We start from the raw sequence: 24,626 nt of genomic DNA, 5'->3' as shown, positions 1-24,626 counted from the left end.
CCTTCTCAAAACACTATTTTCCTTTGCATCTTTCATGACTGCTTGGGTTTTGCCTGCTGAAACAGACAGAAGCTCCTAAATACCCATTGATAAAAAAAGGCTTCTAAGAGGATTATCAGATTCCAGAGCAGCCAATAATAATTTTCTTTGGCAGAGCTGCAGGGCAAATAATAGAAAGAGCTATCTGAAATGGATACATGAGCTCTTCAGCTCAGAAATCTTAATGGATATTGATTTGGATTTCTAACTTAATCCCACAAGTGCCATGTGAGGAAATGCATTTCTAATAATAAGAAATCTCCAAAGAAATCTCTCACCTAGTGGTGAGATTTCCCTGTGAGGCCATGGCTAGACCAGGCAATATCCCGTTGATCGCCCCGGGATCATCCCTGTGTGTTCACATGACGCACAGGGCATTCCGGAGCACAGAGGGATCATTCCCCCCTTTCCCCAGGATATCGCCCTACCCTTTTTCGCAGTTTATCTGCAGTATCAGGATGATCCCGAGACCGCGAAACATGTGGCCACGCTTCGCGGGTTGTCCTGGCTCCTGGCGAGTGGAGTTGTTACACCACCATTGAGAAAAGTGTTATGTGCATTGAGTCACAGATAGAGAAAGAGAAAGAGAGAGAGAGATGATCGGTCTATTTCTGTTTCATGTCAGTTTCACTTGAGTTTGATCATAAATCTGTTCCATCTCATTTTTGGTGACTATTTTCTTTAAAGAAATGCAAACATTTCCATTTAAATTATACATATTTTTCCATAAACACATTTTTTGTATATGTTTTTACTAAAAATATGCATTTATGTACACATTTTTTAAAAAAAACAAGGATAAAATCGCAAAATTCAGAGAAATATGCAATCAAGGGGTAACTAAATTTTGATCTGTGAATTAGCCAGTGAATTGTGAATTCGGTTGGTTTGCTTAATAATGCAGACTGAACTAAATTCTCCAACATCCCTAAAGCAGATCTAGATACATACACACAAAATATATGTGCAAGGATGAATCAATTAATTGGTTAAACCATTAATGGATTAAGAAGGTGCCCCAATTAACCAGTCAACCATTTTTAAAAATTATTACTAACCAAGTGCTTATAAAAACGCAGGTGGCAAGCACCCCTTTAAAACATGTATTTCCCCTCCTCTCATGCAGAGGGAACCCCTTTAAGACGACGCCTGTAATGACAGATGTGTGCATTATCTAAAAACCAAGGGAAGATGCTTCTTGCTCCAGAAATACTGTTTTTATCCATTTGCAAATTTAAATTGTTAGATCAAATCATCTAAGTTTGAATTAATTAGCATTTCTTTAATTGGATTGCAGTCCTAATTTTATTTAGATATAGAGATAGAGATAAAGATAGGGATAGATATAGAAAAGGTATAATTATCTTTTAGCCTCCAGTGCCCATCAGCAATATGGGGACAATACTACTGACAAGGATTACAGAGAGAATGTATGTGAAATCCTTCAAATACTTAAAGCACTACCTAAATGCTAATTACTAGAGTATAGCCTTTTTGGTTAGGAAGAGGGGGAAAACAAGCTTTAAGCTGTGAATTGTCAAGTCGTCTCAGCATGGCACCAAACATTTCAATAGATTCCTATTAAGCAGCGTTCCAGCAATTAACACCATCAGCTAGGCAAGGATTTCCTCAGAGATATCTCCCTGTCTGTTGGGCAGAAAACCCAAACCAGCCAAATACATATTCACGTTGTCTCACCTCGACGTCCGGCTCCATTTGTTTTCCAGTCAGGGGCCATGAGGTGTACTGGTCTAGACGTTTTAACGAGTAGATGCTGTACATCTCGCCAGGTCAGCAAAGGGCTAAAGACCATGGAAGGAAGGGCAAATATATTAGATAGCAAGTCTTGGCTATGCTGTTGGTGGGATTTCTAAACAGGCCACGCAAAGGGAGAGGCAACGGCAGCAAACTCCTTAAATGTAAGTCCAATTCATGCAGGGAGCTGTCTATACACCCTGTTTACCCAGAGGGTGCTGCGCAGGGGTGCTGCGTTGGTTATATGTTGCAGCAGCAAAATCGCAGCCACCAAAGGGCTTTTCCCTGAAACTGCGCCTTAAAAAAAGTTGTGGACTTGCGCAACTTTTTCCTTTCCTCCGAAGTCACCACCATATTCCCTTCACTTCGTGGTGACCTCGCTCCGCATTGACGCTGGGGGCATTCCAGGGGCAGATCGAGGCCTGCGGTAGAGTGCCGGGAGTGAGGAAGGTGGGGTGGAGGGTAGGGGGTGTGCTCCATGAGCCCATTGCTTGCCGGACAACCTGTGCTCCCTCCTGCCATGGGGATTGACTGTTCTCACCCCATAGCTGCGATGCCACAGGGTTTCTAAGGGATGTGCGGCAAAAGCGCCGCCGTAAAGACACCCCACCAGCGTGAACAACTTTTATTATGTACGCCACCTCAAGAGGGTTACACACTTATGGCGGTCTAAAAATTATTGTAAATAAATAAATGTAGTCCATTCTCCCACCTCAGGTCTGTACCGCAGGGATGGGGAAAGTGTGGTCCTCCAGATGCTGTTGGACTGCAACTTCTATCAGCTCTAGCCAGCATAGCCAATGGTGAAAGGAGATGAATTCCATCAACATCCAGAGGGTCATGCGTTCCCCCTTCCCTGCTCTACCATCTCATTCAGGTTAGATGCAAGCCCAAAACATTCTGCTGGCTGAGGCAAAGAACAAGATGGCGTCACCTCCCATTCCTTATACAAAAGCTGACTGGACTCTGACAGTTAAACCTTTCTTCAACGCTGACAATGGGATGGCATCCCCCGCCACACCTGAAGGCAGGGGGCAAGTTTAGAGGGTGCAAGGTAGGCCAACACCTTGCTGCTGCTTCCCACCATTTGCCACCTGAGGCAAGATGCTTCACTTTGCCCAATGGTTGGGCCGGCCCGCATTCAGGTCCAAATATGGATTAGGGCTACATGAGGCCCTGCCAAGGGGGTGGAACTTGAGGTATTTCTTTATAGTAGGCAGATGCATGGCACTTCTGGGGAAGGAAGAATGTAGGGGGAAATCCTACAAGTGAGGGGACTGTATGAAGTTTTCAGTACACAGCTCACTTTGACCCCTCTAGAGGGATGGTAAGAAACATATTAGCCTGTGATAATTGTGTTGTTGTTTGGTAAAAGCCCAAAGATTTTGAAGCATTGCAATTCTACGTTATCACATTTTCCTGCGTTGCGTTTGCCCTGCAGGTGTTCCTTAAGACGTCTGGAGCGTTGGTTTTATAATTATATTAAAGCATTTAGCAACAGAAGATGTCAACTCATTTTCCCTTCGGCAATAAAACGAAACATCAGAGCACCCAGCGTCCCTTAACGTGCCCGGTCCCGGATACTTAATGGTGCATTTTATGTCAAAGAGCTAAACAATCCCAAAATTTACAGGCCTAACCCTCTCCAGTTTATTTGTAATGAACGCTACACTTTCTTCAAGCCGTGTTCACATGTGCTTTAAAATAGAGCCAATCTATCTTAAAATGCAGAGGCGGGGGAGGGGGGGAGGGGGAGGGAGCCCAAAACTGCCAACCTTCTTTGCGTTGGCGAGACATTTCCACATCTTCAGTCACAATAATGAAACAAATTAACTGTCTCTGCTGCTGTGAGCTCACAGCAGCCAACAATATATTAGCGATGAGAGTCAAAGTCACAGCATGGGAGCATTAAAAGTAGTCAGCAGCCTGAGCTGAAGTTTTAGGGGGTTTTCTCTCCCCGGTCTAAAAATAAAACAAGCTGAAAACTCGAAGATTAGCATCACACAAAAGAAAGGAGGGAGGGGATTTTTTAGCAATGCTATAGGAAGCTTAAGTTCTCTCTTTAGTGCAAGGTGAGGTCAATACACAATCAGGGGTTTTCAAGGGTGCTCCGGAAGCGATCCGGGGGAGCACACGTTCATCTGAGCCCAATCCAAGGTGCTGTTTTTGACCTGTAAAGCCTTACATGGCTTGGGGCCACAATACCTGACGGAACGCCTCTCCCGACATGAACCTACCTGTACACTACGCTCAACGTCTAAGGTCCTACTCCAAGCGAAGCTCAGAGGATGGCAAGGTTTGCCATTAAGCATTAGATTACTGCAAATTAGATTACTGCAATGCCCTCTACATGGGGCAGCCTTTGAAAACGGTTTGAAAGCTGCAGCTTGTGCAGAATGCGGCGGCCAGATTGATAGCTGGAACAGGGAGGTTTGAGCATATAACACCAATTCTGGCCCGCTTGCATTGGCTGCCTATACGTTTCCGAGCCCAATTCGAGGTGCTGGTTTAACCTATAAAGCCCTACATGGCTTGGGACCACAATATCTGACAGAACGCCTCTCCCGACATGAACCTACCCGTACACTGCGCTCAACATCTAAGGTCCTCCTCCGGGTGCCTACTCCGAGGGAAGCTCAGAGGATGGCAACAAGGGAGAGGGCCTTTTCAGTGGTGGCCCCCCCCCAATTATGGAATGATCTCCCCGACGAGACTCACCTGGCACCAACATTGTTATCTTTTTGGCACCAAGTTAAGACTTTTCTCTTCTCCCAGGCAGTTAACAACATATGCTAAGTTTTTAACTGACCCCAGAATAGTTGTTTTAAATGGATATTGTTGTTTTTATGCTTTTGATGGTTTTAAATTTTTGTATATTTGTTTTTAATATTCACTGTTTTTAACCTTTGTAAACCACGGAGAGAGCTTTGGCTATGGGGCGGTATATAAATATAATAAATAAATAATCGGGAAGTAAATGATGGCAGGCAAACTTTCTGAATGATAGCTCTTTCTAGCCCCGGGTATCAGGGATAGTGCCTGGTCAATGCACTAACTTGCTAATGCACTAACATGACGGCTACTAGTCCCAATGAGTATATACCATCTCCAAGATTAAAGGCATGATACGAAGCTCTTCTTATGTTTTTATAGATGACTTTTAAAGGGGATTAGGCATATTACTGGAGGATAAGGGTGTGACCTTATGCATGTTTAGACAGAAAAAAAGTCCTACAATTCCCACCATTCTCCAGCAAGCATGGCTGATTGGGGAATGCTGGGGGTTGTAGGACTTTTTTCTGTCTAAACATGCATAGAGGATTCTGCCCAAAGGCTGTCAATGGCTACTAGTCACAATGGGTATATACTGGACCCGTTCAGAAGACACCTTAAACCATGGCTTTAACCATGGTGGTTAAGCCAGAAAGCCAGACCGTGTTCAGAAGACACCTTAAACCATGGCTTTAACCATGGTGGTTAAGCCAGAAAGCCAGGCTGTGTTCAGAAGACACCTTAAACCACAGCTTTAACCATGGTGGTTAAGCCAGAAAGCCAGGCCGTGTTCAGAAGACACCTTAAACCACAGCTTTAACCATGGTGGTTAAGCCAGAAAGCCAGGCTGTGTTCAGAAGACACCTTAAACCACAGCTTTAACCATGGTGGTTAAGCCAGAAAGCCAGGCTGTGTTCAGAAGACACCTTAAACCACAGCTTTAACCATGGTGGTTAAGCCAGAAAGCCAGGCCGTGTTCAGAAGACACCTTAAACCACAGCTTTAACCATGGTGGTTAAGCCAGAAAGCCAGGCTGTGTTCAGAAGACACCTTAAACCACAGATTTAACCATGGTGAATAAGGCTTTTTGCTTATTATTATTTATTTATTTTATTACATTTATATACCGCCCCATAGCCGAAGCTCTCTGGGCGGTTTACAAAAAGCCGTGGTTTAAGATGTCTTCTGAACAGGGCCAGTATCTCCAAGATAGACGGCGTATCTTCAAATACAAGAAGCTGGAGAACAACAGTGGGAAGGCATTATGCCTCTCACGTCCTGCTTGTGGGCTTTCCTGAGGCATCTGGTTAGCTACTGTGAGAAACAGGATGCTTGACCGGATACGCCTTTGGTCTGATCCAGCAAAGGTCTTCTTGTGAGGCATCTTAAAAAGACTAACCATTTTGTTGTGGGATATAATCTCTAGTGAATTTCAGTTCACTTGCCCACTTCATGCAAACACATCTGATTAACTGGACTCTAATCCACAAAAGCTTTCCCCGTAATAAACCTGTGGGTCTTTAAGATGCTACAAATCTTCCGTCTTTTTAGCCTTCTAGAATTAGACCCTGAGAAAATGCTGCTCATTTTGCTTTTTGGACAGAGGTTGAGGTGCCTTTTTAAAATTGTGATAGCATGCACCCATGTACACTCGTTTCCTCCCCTGTGACTCGAGAAGTTAACATTTCTCGCCTCTAATACAGACACATGAAAAAGCACATGCATGGACACCACGCACCCGGTGTTATAACCAACGTTCCTTCTAGGCCATCATCCATAATGGCCTATTCAGATAGTCTGTGCTACTGATTGTGTTTGGTTGCAGCTATTCCATAATAAGCGGATCCCGATTTGTGAGACCAAACATTCTAGGCAATGTTCTTAACTTGGTTAAAAAAATGGAATTGTCTTACCTATTATTTTATTTATTCTTACACTTTTATCCTGCCTTTCCCCCCTCTTGTAAAGAACCCAAGTCGATTTACATGGTACCCCTCCTCTCCATTTTAACCTGTGAGGTAGGTTAGGCTGAGAGCCAATTACTGGCCCAGAGTCACCCAGTGGGTTTCCATGGCCGAGTGGGGACTGGAAGTCCCAGTCCAACGCTCTAACCACTACACCACAATGGCTTACACTGGTTATGGTCAGTTTGCTAACACCTTCTGTTTTCAGAGGCTGGCCCAAGACAAAATATTACAATTTTAACTGCTGCAAAGTGGATAAACGGCAACGTGTTATAGAAACAGCATTCAGACAGGGATATGAAAGCGAACAAAAATGTCCCTATCTTCATCTGTGACGTGTTCAGTAATGCACACTTTGTTAATCTTTTCCTATCTTGTGTGTGCCAAGTGGGATAGTTCTAAGGCACCTAATCTAAGAAGCACCCTCGGCTTGGATAGGACCAAAAGCAAGGTTTAAGAGCACAGGTGTACACAAGGGGTGTGCCCAGGCACACCCTAATGTCTCAAGCAATAATGTCTCTCTGCTGGAAGCCATGTTTCAAAGAAACCAGGAAAAGGGCTCCCGAAGGCTAATATCGCCTCGTAAGACCCTCTTCCGGCCAATGGCCCCCAAAAAAGACCCACCAATGCTGGGGCTTGAGGTGTGTCTCCTTATTCCTACCCCCTCTGGTCAGGCAAACTCTACATGGAGTAGGGCATAATTGTCTACAGTGTTTAATAAATAAATAAATGAGTAAGAGTAATGTCCTTTATGACTGAGTATTCGATAAATGTTTGCCTTTAAAAAATAAATAAATTCCCCTGGGTGCACATCCTAATGAAATGTGCTGTGCACCCCTATGGTTCCCAGCTCAAATAAGTGAACACCATGGAATGCTCTCCCCTACCCGCTTTCCCACTCCAAAGAATCCCAAACAGGCACATAGCGGTCTCATAGCACATACGTTGCTTTGAAGAGAGTTCCCTGAGGGTAATACAGTTAATAATCACTGGGCCATCGGGTTCCCTTCTTCATGTATTCCATCCCCAGCTCCTCCTCAGAAGTCAACAAAGAACCTAGACTCTCACTTTAACAATTCATAGATAAACATCCACGAAACAAAACGGAGGTCTTACTTGGCTTCCAGTGCCAGAGCAATGATCCCTGCCACCATGGGGGCAGAAACAGAGGTCCCGGTGTGGCCGTCCGTGCAACGTCTCCTCAGATCTGTGGTAACCTAATGAGAAAGTTGGTGCCCGCTATTAGCTGTGCAGAGGAGGGTGGGGGAGCAAGGTTCAAGACAAGTTGTGTGTAATTGGGGGTGGAAGGGATAGAGGCCGCCAGGTAATTTTAAAGTTACTTTTTTTCTTTTGTTATTCATTGGTATTTGGGGGAGGATTATTGCAAACTGCCCTGAGGGCATTTGTCTGTTGGGCAGTACATAGATTTAACAAATAAATAAATACCATAATCCAGACTAAAACATAGTTGCATCTTTTTCTGGTGTGCATAGTTGTTTCTGTTCTGCCACCAACAGTGTGTTTGTGTGTGTGGTGTTTTAAAAAGAATATACCAGATAATTTTTTTGAGCAAGGATGGTGGAAAGGAGAGAAAAGGAGAGACCAGGGAAGACTGGGGGATAGAGGGTCAGAGGTCAAACAGCTATAAGGGAAGGGCCAAAACACTGAAGCCCCAGACATTAAAATGGTGTCCAGCCCTCCTGCCTACACACAAGCCTCTGGAATTTTAATAGGTAGGCGCCGCGTTGCCCATCTAGTTAATCTTAAGACCACCTGGTCGTAGCCTTACAGACATCAACGTTTACCACAAATGTATTCTTTCTCATTATGCTTTCATACGTAGCTAGCTTTTAAAAAGGGTATTCTTGCTAGACTTGTCGGTACTTCCTCACGCAGTACTTCTTCACATAGTTAAACGACGGGATTTGCTATCACAAGATGTAGTGATGGCCACCGATTTGGACGGCTTTAAAAGGGGGTGGGATACATTCCTGGAGGAGAAGGCTATCAACGGCTGCAAGCCCTGACGGTGATGTGCTACCTCCAGTATCCAAGGCAGTAAGCCTATGTGAACCGGTTGCTGGGGAACATGGGTGGGAGGGTGCTGTTGCACCATGTCCTGCTTCGAAGGTCTCTGGTCGACAGCTGGTGGGCCACTGTGTGAACAGAGTGCTGGACTAGATGGGCCCTCGGTCTGATCCAGCAGGGCTCTTCTTACGTTTGTAATGGCAGCATTAGGGAATCTAGAAGTTAAACTTCATAGGCTGATGCTGGGGAACTTTTCAGGCATAAAAGGGAACAGAAATGTACAGAATCAGCCCTTTTGATCGGCTGGCGATATGACACCTCTGGATTGGCCAGGCTTAGCATAAATATGGAACAGGACCTTCTGCCTACTCTACTTCCAGTTTCGCCTCAAGTGTTTGCTTCAGCCTAAGTTGTAGCTGTGCCTCCAGCAAAACATCTCAGGGACGCAGGTTTTGATTCAGGTGTGGCTCTCCGTAGCCCCGGCAGCCAAGCTAAACCTTCAGCATTGTTTACTTACAATTTGCCGCTCGTAGAAGTCCCCGCTGCTGTAGGTTGTAGCGAGGGTGGAAGCACATTCCTCCAGGTACCATGGCTTGTTCCCATGCTCGGTGGTACTGCTAATGGAGACGGTGTAGATGCTGTTGGTGTATCCGTCGCAAGAGCAGTGATCTCCTTCTCTGCCACCGTTTCCAGAGGCCCAAACAAAAATAGAACCCCGTCCTCTGCGGCCCTAAGTGGGGGAAATGGGTCCAAAAGATGATGCATTATTGGCCAGCATTGACCTGTTCCAAAACATAGCGCAGTTCTCTTAGTGGCAGGGTTTCTGGGGTCAATTCTTCAGAGGGAAAGGGGTTGCAAGGGCTGAGGGGATGGAGCCAGCATCCCACACCCACTTGTTAGCCCGAAGTTACCCTTATCTGTCTTAAAATTAAGCCCCCTTTCTCCAAACTCTAAGCTAGCAATACAGCATTTAGTGTGTCTGAATAGACCTTAGAAAAAGTTATTGGCATTTGTTGCCTATCCCCCAAGACAGAGGACAGGCAGATATTTGAAAGTTAGGGGTTGCGGGGGGATAGCAGGGGTGCGGAGATGTGGTTTCGAGAAGACTTCTCCAAACTGGAGCCCTCCAGATGTGTTGGGCCTAGGGGAAGTGTTAGGCCTGAGCCTAGGGGAACTGTTAGACTTGAACCATGGGGAACTGACGGGCCTGAGCCTACAGGCCCTCAGCCCTGATTCTATTTCCCATAGCACTGTAAAACAGAGTTTAAAACAAAGCTAAGCGCCACCTCCAAAAGAAGAAAGGTTGCCCACACCGCGCCGAGTTTCCCCGCACCCTTTTAATGCCCAGTTCAAATGCTTGCTTGGCCAAAGGGCCCGGGCCATCCACAGTCCGGCCATCGTCATCTGGGCCCCAGCTGGCACTGTAGATGTGGATGTATTCCGGTCTGGTGCCAATCGCCTTTGCTTCCACAAGATCTGTCACGTCACCGTCCAACATACGAATGCCTAAACACACACACACACACACAAATAAAAATAACATATATCAGAGCTGAGGTCTTTTTGCTGAAGAGCTCAAGGATTGCAATCAAGGGCTTTTGTTTCAGGCATGTCTGAGGCATAAAAGACTTATTTCGTCTTCAGTGACTCAAAACAACTGCAACTGCTTTTTCCTCCGTCCCCCTTTCTCACACTGCTGATTCAGTTTCAAATGGGAAGTAGCTTCCTTGGGCCTATGGAACAAGTCACAGAATCACAATACAGAAGGTCCCAAGATGGGTTGATGCTAAACAGCGCACAATTGCTAAAAGGTCTAAACGGTGGTCAAGTAAAAGGGGTAAACAAGTTTTTTTTATCACATCGTAATTATAAGGCATAGCATCACATGATAAGGCAAAAGTGTTCCTGTATATGTAACCCTGAAGCGAATATACAAGAGAGTGGTTCACAAACATAACATAATAGCAATGGTATTCACTGCTGAACAAAGCAGAATGTGTTGTTTTCTTATCCTCATATGACAGGAGGAGAATGGAGTAAACTCTGAAATGCAACCAGTTGCCAACATGTTCCGTAATAACTAAGCAACAATTTTTGTCTGTGCTGGACAATATAAGAATCCAATATAAGCTTCTCCTCTTGTCTTTCAAAGCTTGTCACAGTCTAGCTCCTTCCTAGCTTTCTTCTCTTATTTCACATTATTGCCCCGTCCGTGCTCTTCACTCCTCAGATGCCATGTTTCTTACCCGCCCAAGGGCCTCTACTTTTCTCTTGCTCGGCTTCGTCCATTTTCTCTCGCTGCCCCTTATGCCTGGAATTCTCTTCCAGAGCATTTGCGGACCACGAGTTCAGTTACAGTTTTTAAAGCTCAGTTGAAAACTTTTTCTGTTTTCTAAAGCTTTTAGGACTTGATTTTGATCATTATTTTTACACAGCTAGTTTTATTGTCCCCTCTGCCTGTTTGGTGCATTCCCTTCCATTTCTTATTGGTTTATTACGATTTTATTAGAATGTAAGCCTATGTGGCCGGGTGTTGCTGTTTTGTTTATTTATTTATTTAATTAATTTATTACATTTCTATACTGCCCAATAGCTGTAGCTCTCTGGGTGGTTCACAAAATTGTTTTACGATGTACAGCACCATGTACATTGATGGCGCTATATAAATAAATAAATAAATAAAGATGGAGGAAACGGCTAAGGCCATGGCTAGACCAGGCGATATCCCAGGGATCACCCCGGGATCAGTCCTGTGCGTCCACATGACGCACAGGGCATCCTGAGAGCATTATTATTATTATTATTTATTTATTTATATAGCACCATCAATGTACTTGGTGCTGTACAGATTACACAGTAAATAGCAAGACCCTGCCGCATAGGCTTACAATCTAATAAAGTTGTAGTAAACAATAAGGAGGGAAAGAGAATGCAAACAGGCACAGGGAAGTGTAAACAGGCACTGGGTAGGGTGAAGCTAAACAGTATAGAGTCAGAACAAACTCAATATTTAAAAGCTATAGGGAACAGAAAAGTTTTTAGCTGAGTTTTAAAAGCTGATATCGCCCTACCCTTTCCCCCCACTTTTTCCATGGTCTCGGGATGATCCTGAGACCGCGGAAAATGTGGCCGGACGTTTCGGGTTGTCCTGGCTCCTCGCAAGTAACTGCAAGCAGCCGGGAACCGGGCATGGGGCACAGAGCTCCGGAGCTCTGTGTCCATCGAGGGTGGGGTGGGGGGAGGGGGAGAGGTTGTTGTTGTTCTTAAAAAAGCACACCTAACCTTGCGTTCAAGCGCTCGTACGCTCCTTTTCCTTTAAACCCCCCCAAAATGGCGGCTGTGATGTCGCGCGCTGCGTATAGACGAGGGCGACGACCTCACAATCATAAAATCGCGAGATTGTCGCCCTCCAACCCGTTCATTTAGCCATGGCCTAAGGCAGAAGCAACCTGAAAAGACAAACCACAGAATTCTCAGATAGAAAAGGCAACCTGGAGGTTTTGAAGTTGTTGGATGGCCATGGCTGAATCCCTGTTTAGCTCAATCTGCAGTTGGCCCCATAGTGAGATGGAACCGTCACTATGAAAAGAGGTCTGCTTTGTGCATAATTCTGGCATGCATCAGGCAACGCCTTAAGAAACAAACAAGGCGGGCAGGGAATTTAGAAACCAAAAGGCACATGGGATTTCTGAAGAGGGACAAAACATTTGGTAGTGGAATACATTGGGCATCTAAATCTCCTAGGCTGATTTTGGAAGACGATGACAAGGGAACACAATCCATGGAGAGGCCCCCTGCACAAGCCTGATGAAAATAAAGGGGAGTTAAGCAACAGCTGCTCAGGTTGGGTTCTGCCCCAAATCTTACTCGGATTTGAACGCTGTTGGGTTTTTTTTTAGAAAAAGAGAGAGAGAAATGCAGCCAAGCTAAAAGCAAACAGGAAGACAAAATTAAAAAGCAAGTGCCCAACCTTGAATATATATATATATTTAACTCTCATACGTACATGAGACAACCTCAACATTTCTGGAGGCTTGACTCATCATTTTTGTAAAAAGGAAGGGCTGATTATTTATCATAGTTTGGACGGCTGCCGTGGGTGGAAGAGCATTTAGGAGAGGAAACAGAGTGTAATTTTAGTACTCACTAAAATTACACAAAACCCTCTTTTTATTAAAAAACAACACCTCTCTTTCTATGCATACACACACACACACACACACACACACACAAAGAGAAATTTAATTACAGACGCAGCTTTCTTATGGACAGCAGTCAAACAGATTTTTGACCTCACGCTAGCTTCTGCTAGCAAAGAAAGCTCTTAAAAATAATGTGAATGGCGCAAGGTTGTTTAGCAGAAACCTCTCCCTGAGCTGAATTCTCACCAGTCTTTTTCAAGTAGGTTTATTCCTAGAAGGTCAATGCCAGAGCTTGCTTCCTTACCAAAACAACTGACTGACTAAGAAGGGAAATACAAGACAATTTTGGACCCTTTCAGCACAAACACATATATTTTGTGCGATCTATGCAACATGGCCAAGGCATTTGGGGGCTTGGTAGCATTCCAAAGACTTGAGTTTTAGGGCTTTTTAAAAAAAGAAGCCAAGTTTCTAGTGCTCTTGGCATCAAAGATACATGGGGAAAGTGGTGGCAAACACTTGAATGCTCCAGGCTATAAAAGGCCTAAAAGAAAAGTCCTATTTAGGGGCATGTCTAGACCAGGGGGGTGGAGGGGGAGGAACTTGCGATATGCTGATCGTGAGATCCTCCCCCTCAGTCTACATGGGGGGTGCAACGTCCAGGGAGGAAGATGACGTTGCGCCCGCCATTTTGTTTGTTTTTTTGTTTTTTTATCAAAAGTGAGTGCAGGAGCGCTCCAGCGAAAAAGGTATGTTCATCTGGTAAAAAACAGAGCAGCCCATTTACTAACAGGGACTGGCCAGCGAGACCACTCACTACAGTCCTTTTACAACTTCATTGGCTGCCAGTCCAGGTCAGGGCCTGATTCAAAGTGCTGGTATTGACATTCAAAGCCCTAAACGGCTTGGGGCCAGGTTATTTGAAGGAACGCCTCCTTCCATACGTACCTGTCCGGACCTTAAGATCATCCACAGGGGCCCTTCTCCGTGAGCGCCTGCCAAAGGAAGTGAGGCAGGTGGCTACTAGGAGGAGGGCTTTCTCCGCTATGGCACCCCGGTTGTGGAATGAGCTCCCCAGAGAGGTCCGCTTGGCGCCTACACTGTACTCCTTTCGTCGCCAGCTGAAGACCTTTTTATTCTCTCAGTATTTTAACGCTTAACTTTAACTTAAATTTAAATGTTACTGTTCTAAGTCTGTATTTTAATCTTATATCAATTTCTGCTGCGTGGTTTTGTCCTGGTTGTGCTTTTTATACTGTATTTTGTATTTGTGTGTTTTAGACTGTTGGTTGTTTTATTATGCTTTTAATTTCTGTGAACCGCCCAGAGAGCTTTGGCTATTGGGCGGTATAAAAATGTAATAAATAAATAAATAAATAAATAAATTGTTTGGTTTGGTGTTTTTTTTAAAAAAAAACCTCCCGCTCCCACCCCCCCACCTCAGGAGCTCCGTGTGCCATGCCCATTACCTGGCTCCTCGCGGTTACTCGCAAGAAGCCTGGACAAAACCAGGACGGCGGCCCACACCTCCTGCAGTCTCGGGATCATCCCGAGACCACGGAAAAAGTCGGGATAAAAGCGGTGCCCATTATCCCAGGGAAAGGGAGGGATCATGTGGACACACAGGGATGGTCCCGGGGCGATCCCCGGGATAAACACTCATCTAGCCATGCCCTAAGTGTTCTGCTTCAAGGAATAATGAATACAGCAGAGGGAGGAAAGGAAGGACGGATGAACTTTCACTCTGCCCCATCACCGTCCTCGTCACCCACGGTTCTAAAAGCACAGTCAGGGACTCCATGAATGCAAAAGGCCTGGCTGAAGAAATTCACCCTCAACACGTGAAGCATCACAAGGACAGTGAACAGGGGTGGAGGTAGCGTGCTTGTCTTCACTCTCCCCTAGTGCATGTTCATTATTCCTGAAAACAGAACACATGGATAGGACTTGAGTTGATCCAAGAATTCCATTTTCAAACTGATCTGTGGCTCACTGTCATATCCTCCCCTGCTCATCCTTCTCTCTCTCTCTCTCTCTCTCTCTCTCTCTCTCTCTCTCACACACACACACACACACACACACACACACACACACACGACTTTCTCCTAATCATCCCTCCGATGCCTGTGAATCCGCCTAATTAAAGTTAACAGGGGCAGGCATAAAAGGGAGACACACATCAGCTTAATTCCCAAGCACACAACATCGGACACCGCTGGCAAAGCCGACAATCAAAGCAGAGGATCAGCCCAACTGCAGGGGGGATCTATAGGATGTCAGAGAAGAGGAGAGGTTAAAGAGAGGAGAGGGGAAGGAGAAGGAATAAATCAGCCACTTCCCACAGCGTAAGCAATAAAAGCTTCTGAAGGCGCTCGGCTTTAAAGAGAAGGGGAAGGGAAGAAAAATGGGCTAGCATCCTCTTTTTGTTTATTGAACGGTAAATGTATTGTGCCCTCGGCGAAATAAAATAAAAATAAAAAAAGGGAAAGGAAACGCGAGGGCAATGAAAGAGCAGCAAGTAAAAAATTAGATTGTAGCTTTTGGAGCATGACAGATAGGGCTTCCCCGCCAAGATGAATTCAGGGCTTGGCAGTTGTGTTTTTATCCATCTATTTAGTCTCAGTTCCGATGAGCCTACAAGGGATTGATTTGGGGAAGGTATGGGCAGAAGTAAGCTCTCTGTTAAGGTGGGTTTTTTTAGCTCCGGATCTCCCCAATGCATGTAAACATACTACAACTTCCAGAGGGCCGCCCCTGCCAGCTGGTTGCACAAACACAACGAAGAGCCCTGTGGCCCTTTGAAGGTAAATCGATGTATCGCTGCGTCAGCATCCACGGACTAAAGTGTGAAGTGTTATCTGACGACGTGGGATCCGAGCCACAGAGGCGGAGGCCATGATAAATCAATTCATCTTTAAGGCAGGAGTTGGGAACTTCCGCCCCTCCTGGGGTCCAAATCCAGCCCTCCATGCTTTTCCACATGCCACGCCCCCTTCTTCTGGCCACGCCCCTTTCCCAGCTTTTGTGCATTTCCACCCACCCACCCCCATTCTAAAATGCTGCAATGCCACACCAAAGGCTTAGATGGGAAGCACCCACCGCAGGCTTGCCGAGGGAGGAAAGGAAAAGAGAGCAAACGCCTCTGTTTTGCAGCCAGCATGGCGGGGCACACTAAGCAGGGTATGTCTCTTCATTAGCGTTTTGGTGCTTTTGAAACTTTTCAATTCATCGTTAAAAGGATTCTTCTTAAACGGTATTAATACATGTGTGGATTCTTCCCCTATATGGCTTGGGACTAAACTACCTTCTCCCATAAAAATGTCCTTGGGTTTTAAGACCTTCTGGAGAGGCGCTTCTAGGAAAAGACCACCTCGAGCGCCCCCTGCCGCCCCTTTGCCTCTTAATGCCCCCCTAAGCAGTCCCACTGCCCCCAAGGGGGCGGTACCACTCACTTTGGAACGACTGCCCTACAGCCTGCTATTTGAGGGTGTCCTACATTTGAAGGGCTGTCCAGTCTAAGCTTGCTTTAAAGATAAAGAACCATAAGAAGGGCGAAAGCAGAGCTCTTGAAGTTGCCCATCAACCGTTAGCATTTAGACTGCAGACTGAGCCAACGATAGTCTTCCCCACAATGGTGAGATGTACTTCTATTTAAATTATAGTCACTGGGCAGCATCCGACACTGGCATCCCGCAAACTCAAATAATGCTAGAGCTCTGCTGAATCTTTCTGATGCACAAGCGGTTGCCCATTGCACAACCACGGGTGCAAAGCAATCGCGCAAATGAGTGCAAAGCGGTGGCACCACTGGTTGCACAACTCGTTGCCCAAGCATAATGCAAAACGGGTAACCTCACGATTAGACTACTGTAATGCGCTCTACATGGGGCTACCCATGTATGTGGTTCGGAAGCTGCAGCTTGTGGAGAATGTATCAGCTAGGGTGCTCACTAGGACACCTAGCTCTGCCCACCTAAAACCAGAGTTAAAAGAACTGCCCTGGCTACCTGTTAGCTACCAAGCCATGTACAAGGTCATGCTGTTATCTTACAAAGCCCTAAACAACTTGGGAACAGGATACCTAGCAGACTGCCTTCCCTTATATACACCCAGGCGACATTTACGATCTTCAGAGGAGGCCCTGCTCATCATCCCAACACGGAAGAGAATGTCGCCATGAAGAACCTCGGCGGCAGGGCCTTCTCTGTAGTGGCTCCCACCCTCCGGAAAACCCTCCCTCATGCGGTTCGGGAGGCGGAAAATGTAATCACTTTTAAACGCTTCCTAAAAACATATCTTTTAAAAACAAGCCTTCCTTGGACTGTCATTTATTCTGGGTTTAGGTGATTTTAAAGTTTTAACCTGGATTTTATGGTTTTAGTTGTAAACTGCCCAGAGAACTTAGGCAGTTGAGCAGTATAAATATGTAATAAATAAATAAGAAATAAAACTGCTTGTGCAACCACGACGGCGCAAACGTAACCGTAGTTGGATTCTTCTCTTGTGTACAGTTCAGAAACTAGTTTCTGCTAGTGCGACGTCTTTTTTGCTAACGGAACGTTACAATCGGATACTGCCCATTATGCCTAAATTTGCATCTGTACACATGCAAATGTACAGCACATGCAAATGTGTAAGTTCCTACCCCAGTCCTTAAACTTGGTGATATGTAAGTTCCCAACCCAGTCCTTAAACTTGGTGATGTGTAAGTTCCCACCCCAGTCCTTAAACTTGGTGATGTGTAAGTTCCCACCCCAGTCCTTAAACTTGGGGTAATTTCAGGGATGGCCCAATACAAAGAGTCTAGCATAGAGCACAACCAGAAGGGCATAAAAGCTCTGTTTTGCTTTCTGCACTTTTTTCCATACAATTTCTCCATTCTGCTGCTAAATATCCTTGAGACGCAGCAGCCAAGCTCCATTGCCACATTCCCTCCTTTCAGCCAATCTTCTGGCACCAGGTAGCGGAACAAGAAGATTATATGGGTAAATGTTATTCACTCGCAACAGCTTAGATAGCTGCCTAGCTGGGAGGAAAAGGTCCCTGCCAAGACACCTCCAACCTGCATCCCCCCCCTGTGCTTCCATTCCAGTCAAAGAGGGGAATCAGAGGTCAGTGGAACTTGACTGATGTAGAACAGAAGGATTTTCAGTTCCCTTTAACCCTGCAAAAACTAGCATCTTCTGCACGGCAACACACCACTATTTTATATATCATTCAAGGACGAAACATTCCCCACTATCAGTGGGAGGCCTGTTAACCTGATTATCACAGAATGACACACACAGCATTTTTGAGTTTGGGGCCGAAATAAAAGGCAGACTGGAGGCTGAGCTCTAAAACATAAAACCACGCTTTTGAACCCACATTAAGATGGTGCTGGGAGGCAGCCCTTTGCTTTACAGCATACCATTTTTCCAATTTAATTTAAAAACAACCACATCCTAAAAAAAAACAAAAAAAACAGGAGAGGCAGGGAGACTCATGGGTGCTGAGAGAGGTGTCCAGGGGCATACTGGTGTATTTTTTTATTTATTGTATTTATATCACACCTTTCTTCATCCAAGGAACCCAAGGCAGCATACATAATCTTCCTCCTCTCCATTTTATCTTCACAACAACTGAGGTAGGCTGGGCTGAGAGTCTGTGACTGGCCCAAAGTCACCCAGTGGGTTTCCATGGCTGAATGGGGACTAGAACCCAGATCTCCCGACTCCCAGTCCAACACTTTAGCCATAACACCAGTGGTTCCCAAATTTTTTCAGGTAACCGCCCCCTTGGTTCCACAGACTCATGCCCAGTGCCCCATACCCTACCCTATAAAAATCATTATTCAGAATAACGGTTTTCAATGATGCACTAAGGAAAATAATAACAATAAAATTCAAAACAGTAACGATTAATTGAATATTTATTCAAAATCCAATTACATCTTTTCCCTCCCTCCCTCAGCAAGCCTGGTGCGGGTGCTTCCAATTCAAAGGGGCCACGCTCCTCTGGATCCTGCTGGTCTGGGTGCTCGGGTTGAGCAGCGGCGGCAGCGGCTGGGCAGAACAGCGGAGCTGAGGAGCTGAGAATGAAAAAATGGGAAGCACCCACCGCAGGCTTACAGAGGGAAGGAGGGAAAAGAGAGCGAACGCCTCTGTTTTGCAGCCGGCGTGGCGGGGCACACCAAGCAGGGTATGTCTCTTCATTAGCGTTTTGGTGCTTTTGTAACATTTCAATTCACCATTAAAAGGACTCTTCTTAAATGGTATTAATACATGTGTGGATTCTTTCCCTACATGGCTTGGGACCAAACTACCTTCTCCCATAAAAATGTCCCTAGATTTTAAGACCTGAAGAGGCGCTTCTCGGAAAAGACCACCTCGAGTGCCCCCCTGCTGCCCCTTTGCCTCTTAATGCACCCCTAAGCAATCCCACTGCCCCCAAGGAGGTGGTACCGCTCACTTTTGGAACAACTGCACAACACCATGCTGGAAACCCCAGTCATACATATTAATCTGCCAATACGTTTTATCACAGGAGTTTTATCACCATCAAGTAGAAAATGAGAGATTTCATATTTCAGAGTAAACATAAGCTGTCAGGTTACTTAAGAACTTTGCGAGGTGGGGGAACCGTAGTAGTGGATATTATTTGATTTTTAATTTATTTAGAGTGCAATCCTACGCATGTTTAGGCAGAAGCATTGCTGGCTGGGGAATGCTGGAAATTGTAGGACTTTTTTTGATGTCTAACCATGAATAGGATCGTGCCCTTAAAGGATTTATTGGCTACCTTCAAGCAACCTTTCCAGTTGTTTTTTGTTTTTACAAATGTTGCAGTAGCAGAGGTAAGCAAATGGTACCCTATGGACCAAATCTAGACAGTAGGACCCCAAATGCCGCAGGCAAAAGAACCATGTTGATGAGCAACATTTGCAGCAACGTTGCTTAGGAAGAAAACTCTGGAAATACGTATTTAAGGACTCCACTCCTTCCTCAGAGTGGCCTTCCAGAAATATCCGCTGCTGACCAGGGATAAACGGCTTGGTCTGTACGCTACCAGAAGAGTCTTCATTACCTCCAATCCTGGCGTTGTAGGCGATTCCCACGATGCAGTTCGAGTTGTTTGCTGATGCTGCCACTTCCCCGGCACAACGGGTGCCATGCCTAGGGAAAGCAATGCACAGTGACGTTCACAATCCAGAATAAAAGCATTGGGAAGGTGCAGCAGAACCCAAGGGTTTAGCTGAGCCCTGACTGGCATCACAGAGGCCTCGTTTGAGATCACACACCAGATTTGGAGTGGAGTGCGTGGTGCTGGCTCTCCTTCCCATGGGCTTGCTTCCACCTCCCATGACTTTGCTTCCCAGCAGCTTACTGGGTGTGTGGTACCTCTCATTTCTATCTTTCTTTCCCGGCACTGCCTTGAGGACTGGGAGAGACATCTTAATCGAAAAGGGACCCTGGAACTCAGCGTGGTGCAGGTGCTTTTATTATTATTATTATTATTTATTTATTTATTTATTTATATAGCACCATCAATGTACATGGTGCTGTACAGAGTAAAACAGTAAATAGCAAGACCCTGCCATATAGGCTTACAATCTAATAAAATCATAATAAAACAATAAGGAGGGGAAGAGAATGCAAACAGGCACAGGGTAGGGTAAACAGGCACTGGGTAGGGTAAAACTAACAGTATAAAGTCAGAACAAAATCAAGTTTTAAAAGCTTTAGGAAAAAGAAAAGTTTTTAGCTGAGCTTTAAAAGCTGCGGTTGAACTTGTAGTTCTCAAATGTTCTGGAAGAGCGTTCCAGGCATAAGGGGCAGCAGAAGAAAATGGACGAAGCCGAGCAAGGGAAGTTACAGCCGCTCCGCTCCTGCTGGCCCAAAGTCGCAGAGGCAGCCAGCCAGCCAACTGTGGAAGAGAAGCCCTTCCACTTTCACTATGGATGACCAGAGGCAGTGGTAGCACCTGCAGCACTGGAGAAGTGACCATAATCCTAACAGGCCAACTGCAACCTTGGCGGCTTTCTCCGGGGCTCATGGGCCCGGCCGCTTGACTGATCCTGCTGGGTCCTGCTCTAAGCCTGCAATACGCCTAGGTCTGCACAGTAACACTTCTCAGCGCACGTGGAGGTGCACCTGCTATAATGCTCCTCAATTAAGAAAAAAAAATTAAATTTAAATCCCTACACATAGAAAACTAGCATGTCAGGGAGAAAGCAAGGATAGAATCCTTCTCCCTAATATCTATTTTTCTAGATGCAGGGAACTCTGTGCATATGTGTGTATAGGAGAGGGTCATCACAGGAGCCTCCATCTGCCCTTTGAAGCAGTCCAACCTAAACACAAGCTTACCACATCAATGAGAACTAGCTTTCAGTCAGGGCTCAGGCTGAGAACGAACTTTCAGTATTCATTCCTCAAGCATGGGTAATCGTAACAACCTCTTGCGTAACCCCAACAACCCACAATGCCCCTGAGCATTTGGCTATTTCATTTCCCACACTGATGAGTAACCAGAGTAGCCGTCTCTCACACGACCCTCACCCACTCCTGTTTTGTTTCTGGGGCCCGGTGGTACCCCAGAAGCATAAGCGGCAGCAGAGACGAGGTGTGAGGAGATGCAAGTCATCCCCCACATAAGCGGTTCAACCCACTTTTCCCATTGCCGGGTCCCTGTGGTAACCTGAAGGGAAGGGGCTTTTCACATACAAATTGTAACAAGAGCCATATGTTAAATTAAAACCAGACTGCAATCGTAAGCACGCTTTCTTGAAAGTTAGCCCAATCAAAATCAATAAAACTTACTTCAGAGGAAAGGGGTTTAAGAAGAGAATGCTAATCGGCTGCCTATACGTTTCCGAGCCCAATTCAAGGTGCTGTTTTTGACCTATAAAGCCTTACACAGCTTGGGACCACAATACCTGACGGAACGCCTCTCCCGACATGAACCTACCCATACACTGCGCTCAACATCTAAGGTCCTCCTCTGAGTGCCTACTCCAAGGGAAGCTCGGAGGATGGCAACAAGGGAGAGGGCCTTTTCAGTGGTGGCCCCCCAATTATAGAATGATCTCCCTGACGAGGCTCGTCTGGCGCCAACGTTGTTCTCTTTTCAGTGCCAGGTTAAGACTTTCCTCTTCTCCCAGTCATTTAAAAGCATTTAACAACACAAGCTGAGTTTGTTTGTTTTTAACGGACCCCAGAACAGCTGTTTTTATAAGGATACTGTTGTTTTTATGCTTTTTATGTTTTTAAACTTTTCATATTTGTTTTTAATGTTTACTGTTTTTAACTTTTATAAACTGCCCAGAGAGCTTCGGCTATGCGGTGGTATATAAATGTAATAAATAAATTAAATAAATAAATGTGAAATTTACTGTTATTTCTCTTTCAGATATCTAATATGGAGCTTACTCCTACGATGCACTTTGCCCACTCCGTGTTTGTCCCAATATTCCCCCCCCCATGTGCCACTTTTGCACTCAAGACCATGGGCTTTGCTAGATCTACCCTGGAATCCGTGCAGGAGGAGGGGCGAGCCCGTGCTACAAGTAGCACGGGGCGTCGCCCCTGTCTACATGTAAGACGCGACGGGCTGCAGGGAGGACCCGTCGCGTCTGCCAATTTTTTTAGTTTTAAAGGGCCATGTGCGAAGGAGCGCACCAACGATAAAGCTAAGTTTTTTTTCCTTTTTAAAGCGTTCCTTGCTCCCCCCGGCTCTGATGTCCCCCTGCTCTGGCTCCGATGTCCCCCCCCTCCCCATGGCTCCATTTCCCACACACACCCGCAATCTCCGTTTTCCCCCCATCCCTCCCCCCCGGCTCCGATTCCCCCCATCCCCCCTGGCTCTGATTCCCCCCCATCTCCCCACACTGCCCTGATGGCCGCAGCACTCCTGTGGAGCACTGCACGTCGTCCACCTCTTTTCCCAGCTACTTGCGAGTAAATGCAGTAACTGGGAAAAGCGGCAGAACGGGCTACACACCCGCGGTCTCAGGCTCAGCCCAAGACCGCGGGAAATACCAGGCCACAAGTTGTGCCAGTTACCCCGGAGCCAGGGAGGTTTGACCCCTGCCTGAGCCCGGGATCCCCTGTGCATCATCTGGACGCACAGGGACGAGCCCGGGCCTCGCACCGGGCTAACCCCTTGTCTAGCAAAGGCCCATGTCACTTATTTCGGGGTAGCTAATACTGGGAGTTTGGGATGTCTCTTTATAAATGGGGAAAAGATTCAAATAGGCCACATTACCATTTGCAACCTGGAGTTGTTCAGTCTAGGAAAAGCTATACCACTCATAAGAACATAAGAAGAGCCATGCTGGATCAGTCCAAGGGTCCATTTAGTCCAGCACACAGTGGCCAACTAGCTGACGACCAGGGACATAAAACCAGGACATGGTGCAACAGCACCCTCCCACCCATGATCCCCAGCAACGGGTGTATATAAGTGCCTCTGATACTGTGGACAGCACATAGCCATCACGAGGAAGTGCACATGGACCGAGGAATTTCTCTTTGTGCATGTTTTAAGTAACGATGGGCCTGCTGTAAATTCAAATGTCAAAAGTTTGGGCCTTCTGGCCTTGAAATCATCACTTCATTTTCAAATGGCCAGATGATGTGATGAAGATCAGGGATGGGGAATGTGTGGCACTCCAGATGCTGTTGGACTGCAACTCCCATCAGCCCAGGCCAGCATAGGAAATGCAGCAAGCAAGGAAACTTTACTTCTGGCCAAGAGTCCATCTAGACCAGCACTCCGTTCACACAGTGGCCAACCAGCTTTCAACTAGGGACCCACAAGCAGGACATGGTGCAACAGCACCCTTCCGCCCATATTCCCCAGCAACTGGTGTATATAGGCTTACTGCCTTGGATACTGGAAGGTAGCACATAGCCATCAGGACTAGTAGCCATTGATAGCCTTCTCTTCCAGGAATTGATCCAACCCCGTTTTAAAGCCATCCAAATTGGTGGCCCTCACCACATCTTGTGCTAGTGAATTCCACTGTTTAACTATGAGCCATGTGAAGAATTCCTTCCTTTTATCGGTCCCGAATCTCCCACCCATCAGCTTCATGGGATGACCCTGTTGGCTTTTAGTATTTTGAGAGAGGGAGAAAAATGTCTCCCTCTCCCTACTCAATCTGGCTGACTGAACTGTAGGTGAGCCTTGGTGGAATTATGGGGGTTTCAGGCTTTGGTGGGGCGAAAGGCTTTATCCAAAGCCAGGGCAAATACAACTGGGGAATGAATGGGCAAGGCTTTCCTCCCCTTTCGTTCCCTGCATCCAAGTGGAGTCCTTGTACAGCAGCCCCTGCCTTCGTAAGTTTCAGAAGTGTGTAAGTGTTTTTGACAACTAATCTACTAAATTAATGAGGTGCTCAGAGGATTAGCATCATTAAAGGGAGAAATTCATTGAAGGCCCTCATATGTATGTATGTATGTATGTGTGTGTTTGTGTGTAAAGCGAATTTCTGGCCTGGATCTGCAAATCTGGAGGCCCCATTCGCATCACAGCCAGCCATTTGCAGATTGTGTCAGGCCGGAGAAACGCACAAGCAAGTCTCTCCTCACTGGGCTGGGAGGGAAGGTTCCTCTACACTTTACACAGCAATCACGGCCTCTCAGTTCAGACGTCATGCCAAACCATGGTTAACAAAGCTTAACTATGGTTTGGTGTGACACCCCAATGGATAGGACATAGTTCCGGCAGTAGGCCACTGCACCTAAGGACTGGAGTGCTAAGCAGAGAGAGAAAAGGAAAGCAGGCAAAAATAGCTCTTAACCGTGACTTGCCTTTACCTGCGGAAACAGAAAACAAGTTCAAAACCGTGGTGGAGATAGCTGAGGCACTGTAGCTGCTGTGGACAAGGTATGAGTGACAATAGATAGGAGGAATTATCTGGAACAGGGAGGGGATGTAGCAT

At 46.0% G+C, this 24,626-nt stretch overlaps 1 protein-coding gene across 1 annotated transcript in view; it reads right to left on the bottom strand.

Moving 5' to 3' along the window:
* PCSK6 (proprotein convertase subtilisin/kexin type 6) overlaps positions 1 to 24,626 on the bottom strand; it is a 112,392-nt gene that overhangs the window by 48,701 nt on the left and 39,065 nt on the right. Inside the window, exons 6-10 of the mRNA XM_063142175.1 lie at positions 19,766 to 19,854; positions 9,892 to 10,064; positions 9,076 to 9,288; positions 7,647 to 7,747; positions 1,738 to 1,841 (exon numbers count right to left, since the gene is read on the bottom strand). Coding sequence (XP_062998245.1) covers positions 1,738 to 1,841; positions 7,647 to 7,747; positions 9,076 to 9,288; positions 9,892 to 10,064; positions 19,766 to 19,854 — 680 coding nt within the window. The remainder of the gene's footprint in view (positions 1 to 1,737; positions 1,842 to 7,646; positions 7,748 to 9,075; positions 9,289 to 9,891; positions 10,065 to 19,765; positions 19,855 to 24,626) is intronic.

This window comes from Elgaria multicarinata, chromosome 16 (genome assembly GCF_023053635.1).
Source record: "Elgaria multicarinata webbii isolate HBS135686 ecotype San Diego chromosome 16, rElgMul1.1.pri, whole genome shotgun sequence".
NCBI lineage: Eukaryota > Metazoa > Chordata > Lepidosauria > Squamata > Anguidae > Elgaria > Elgaria multicarinata.
Note: the sequence above shows the minus strand (reverse complement) of the source record. Positions and strands in the feature narration are given on the sequence as shown.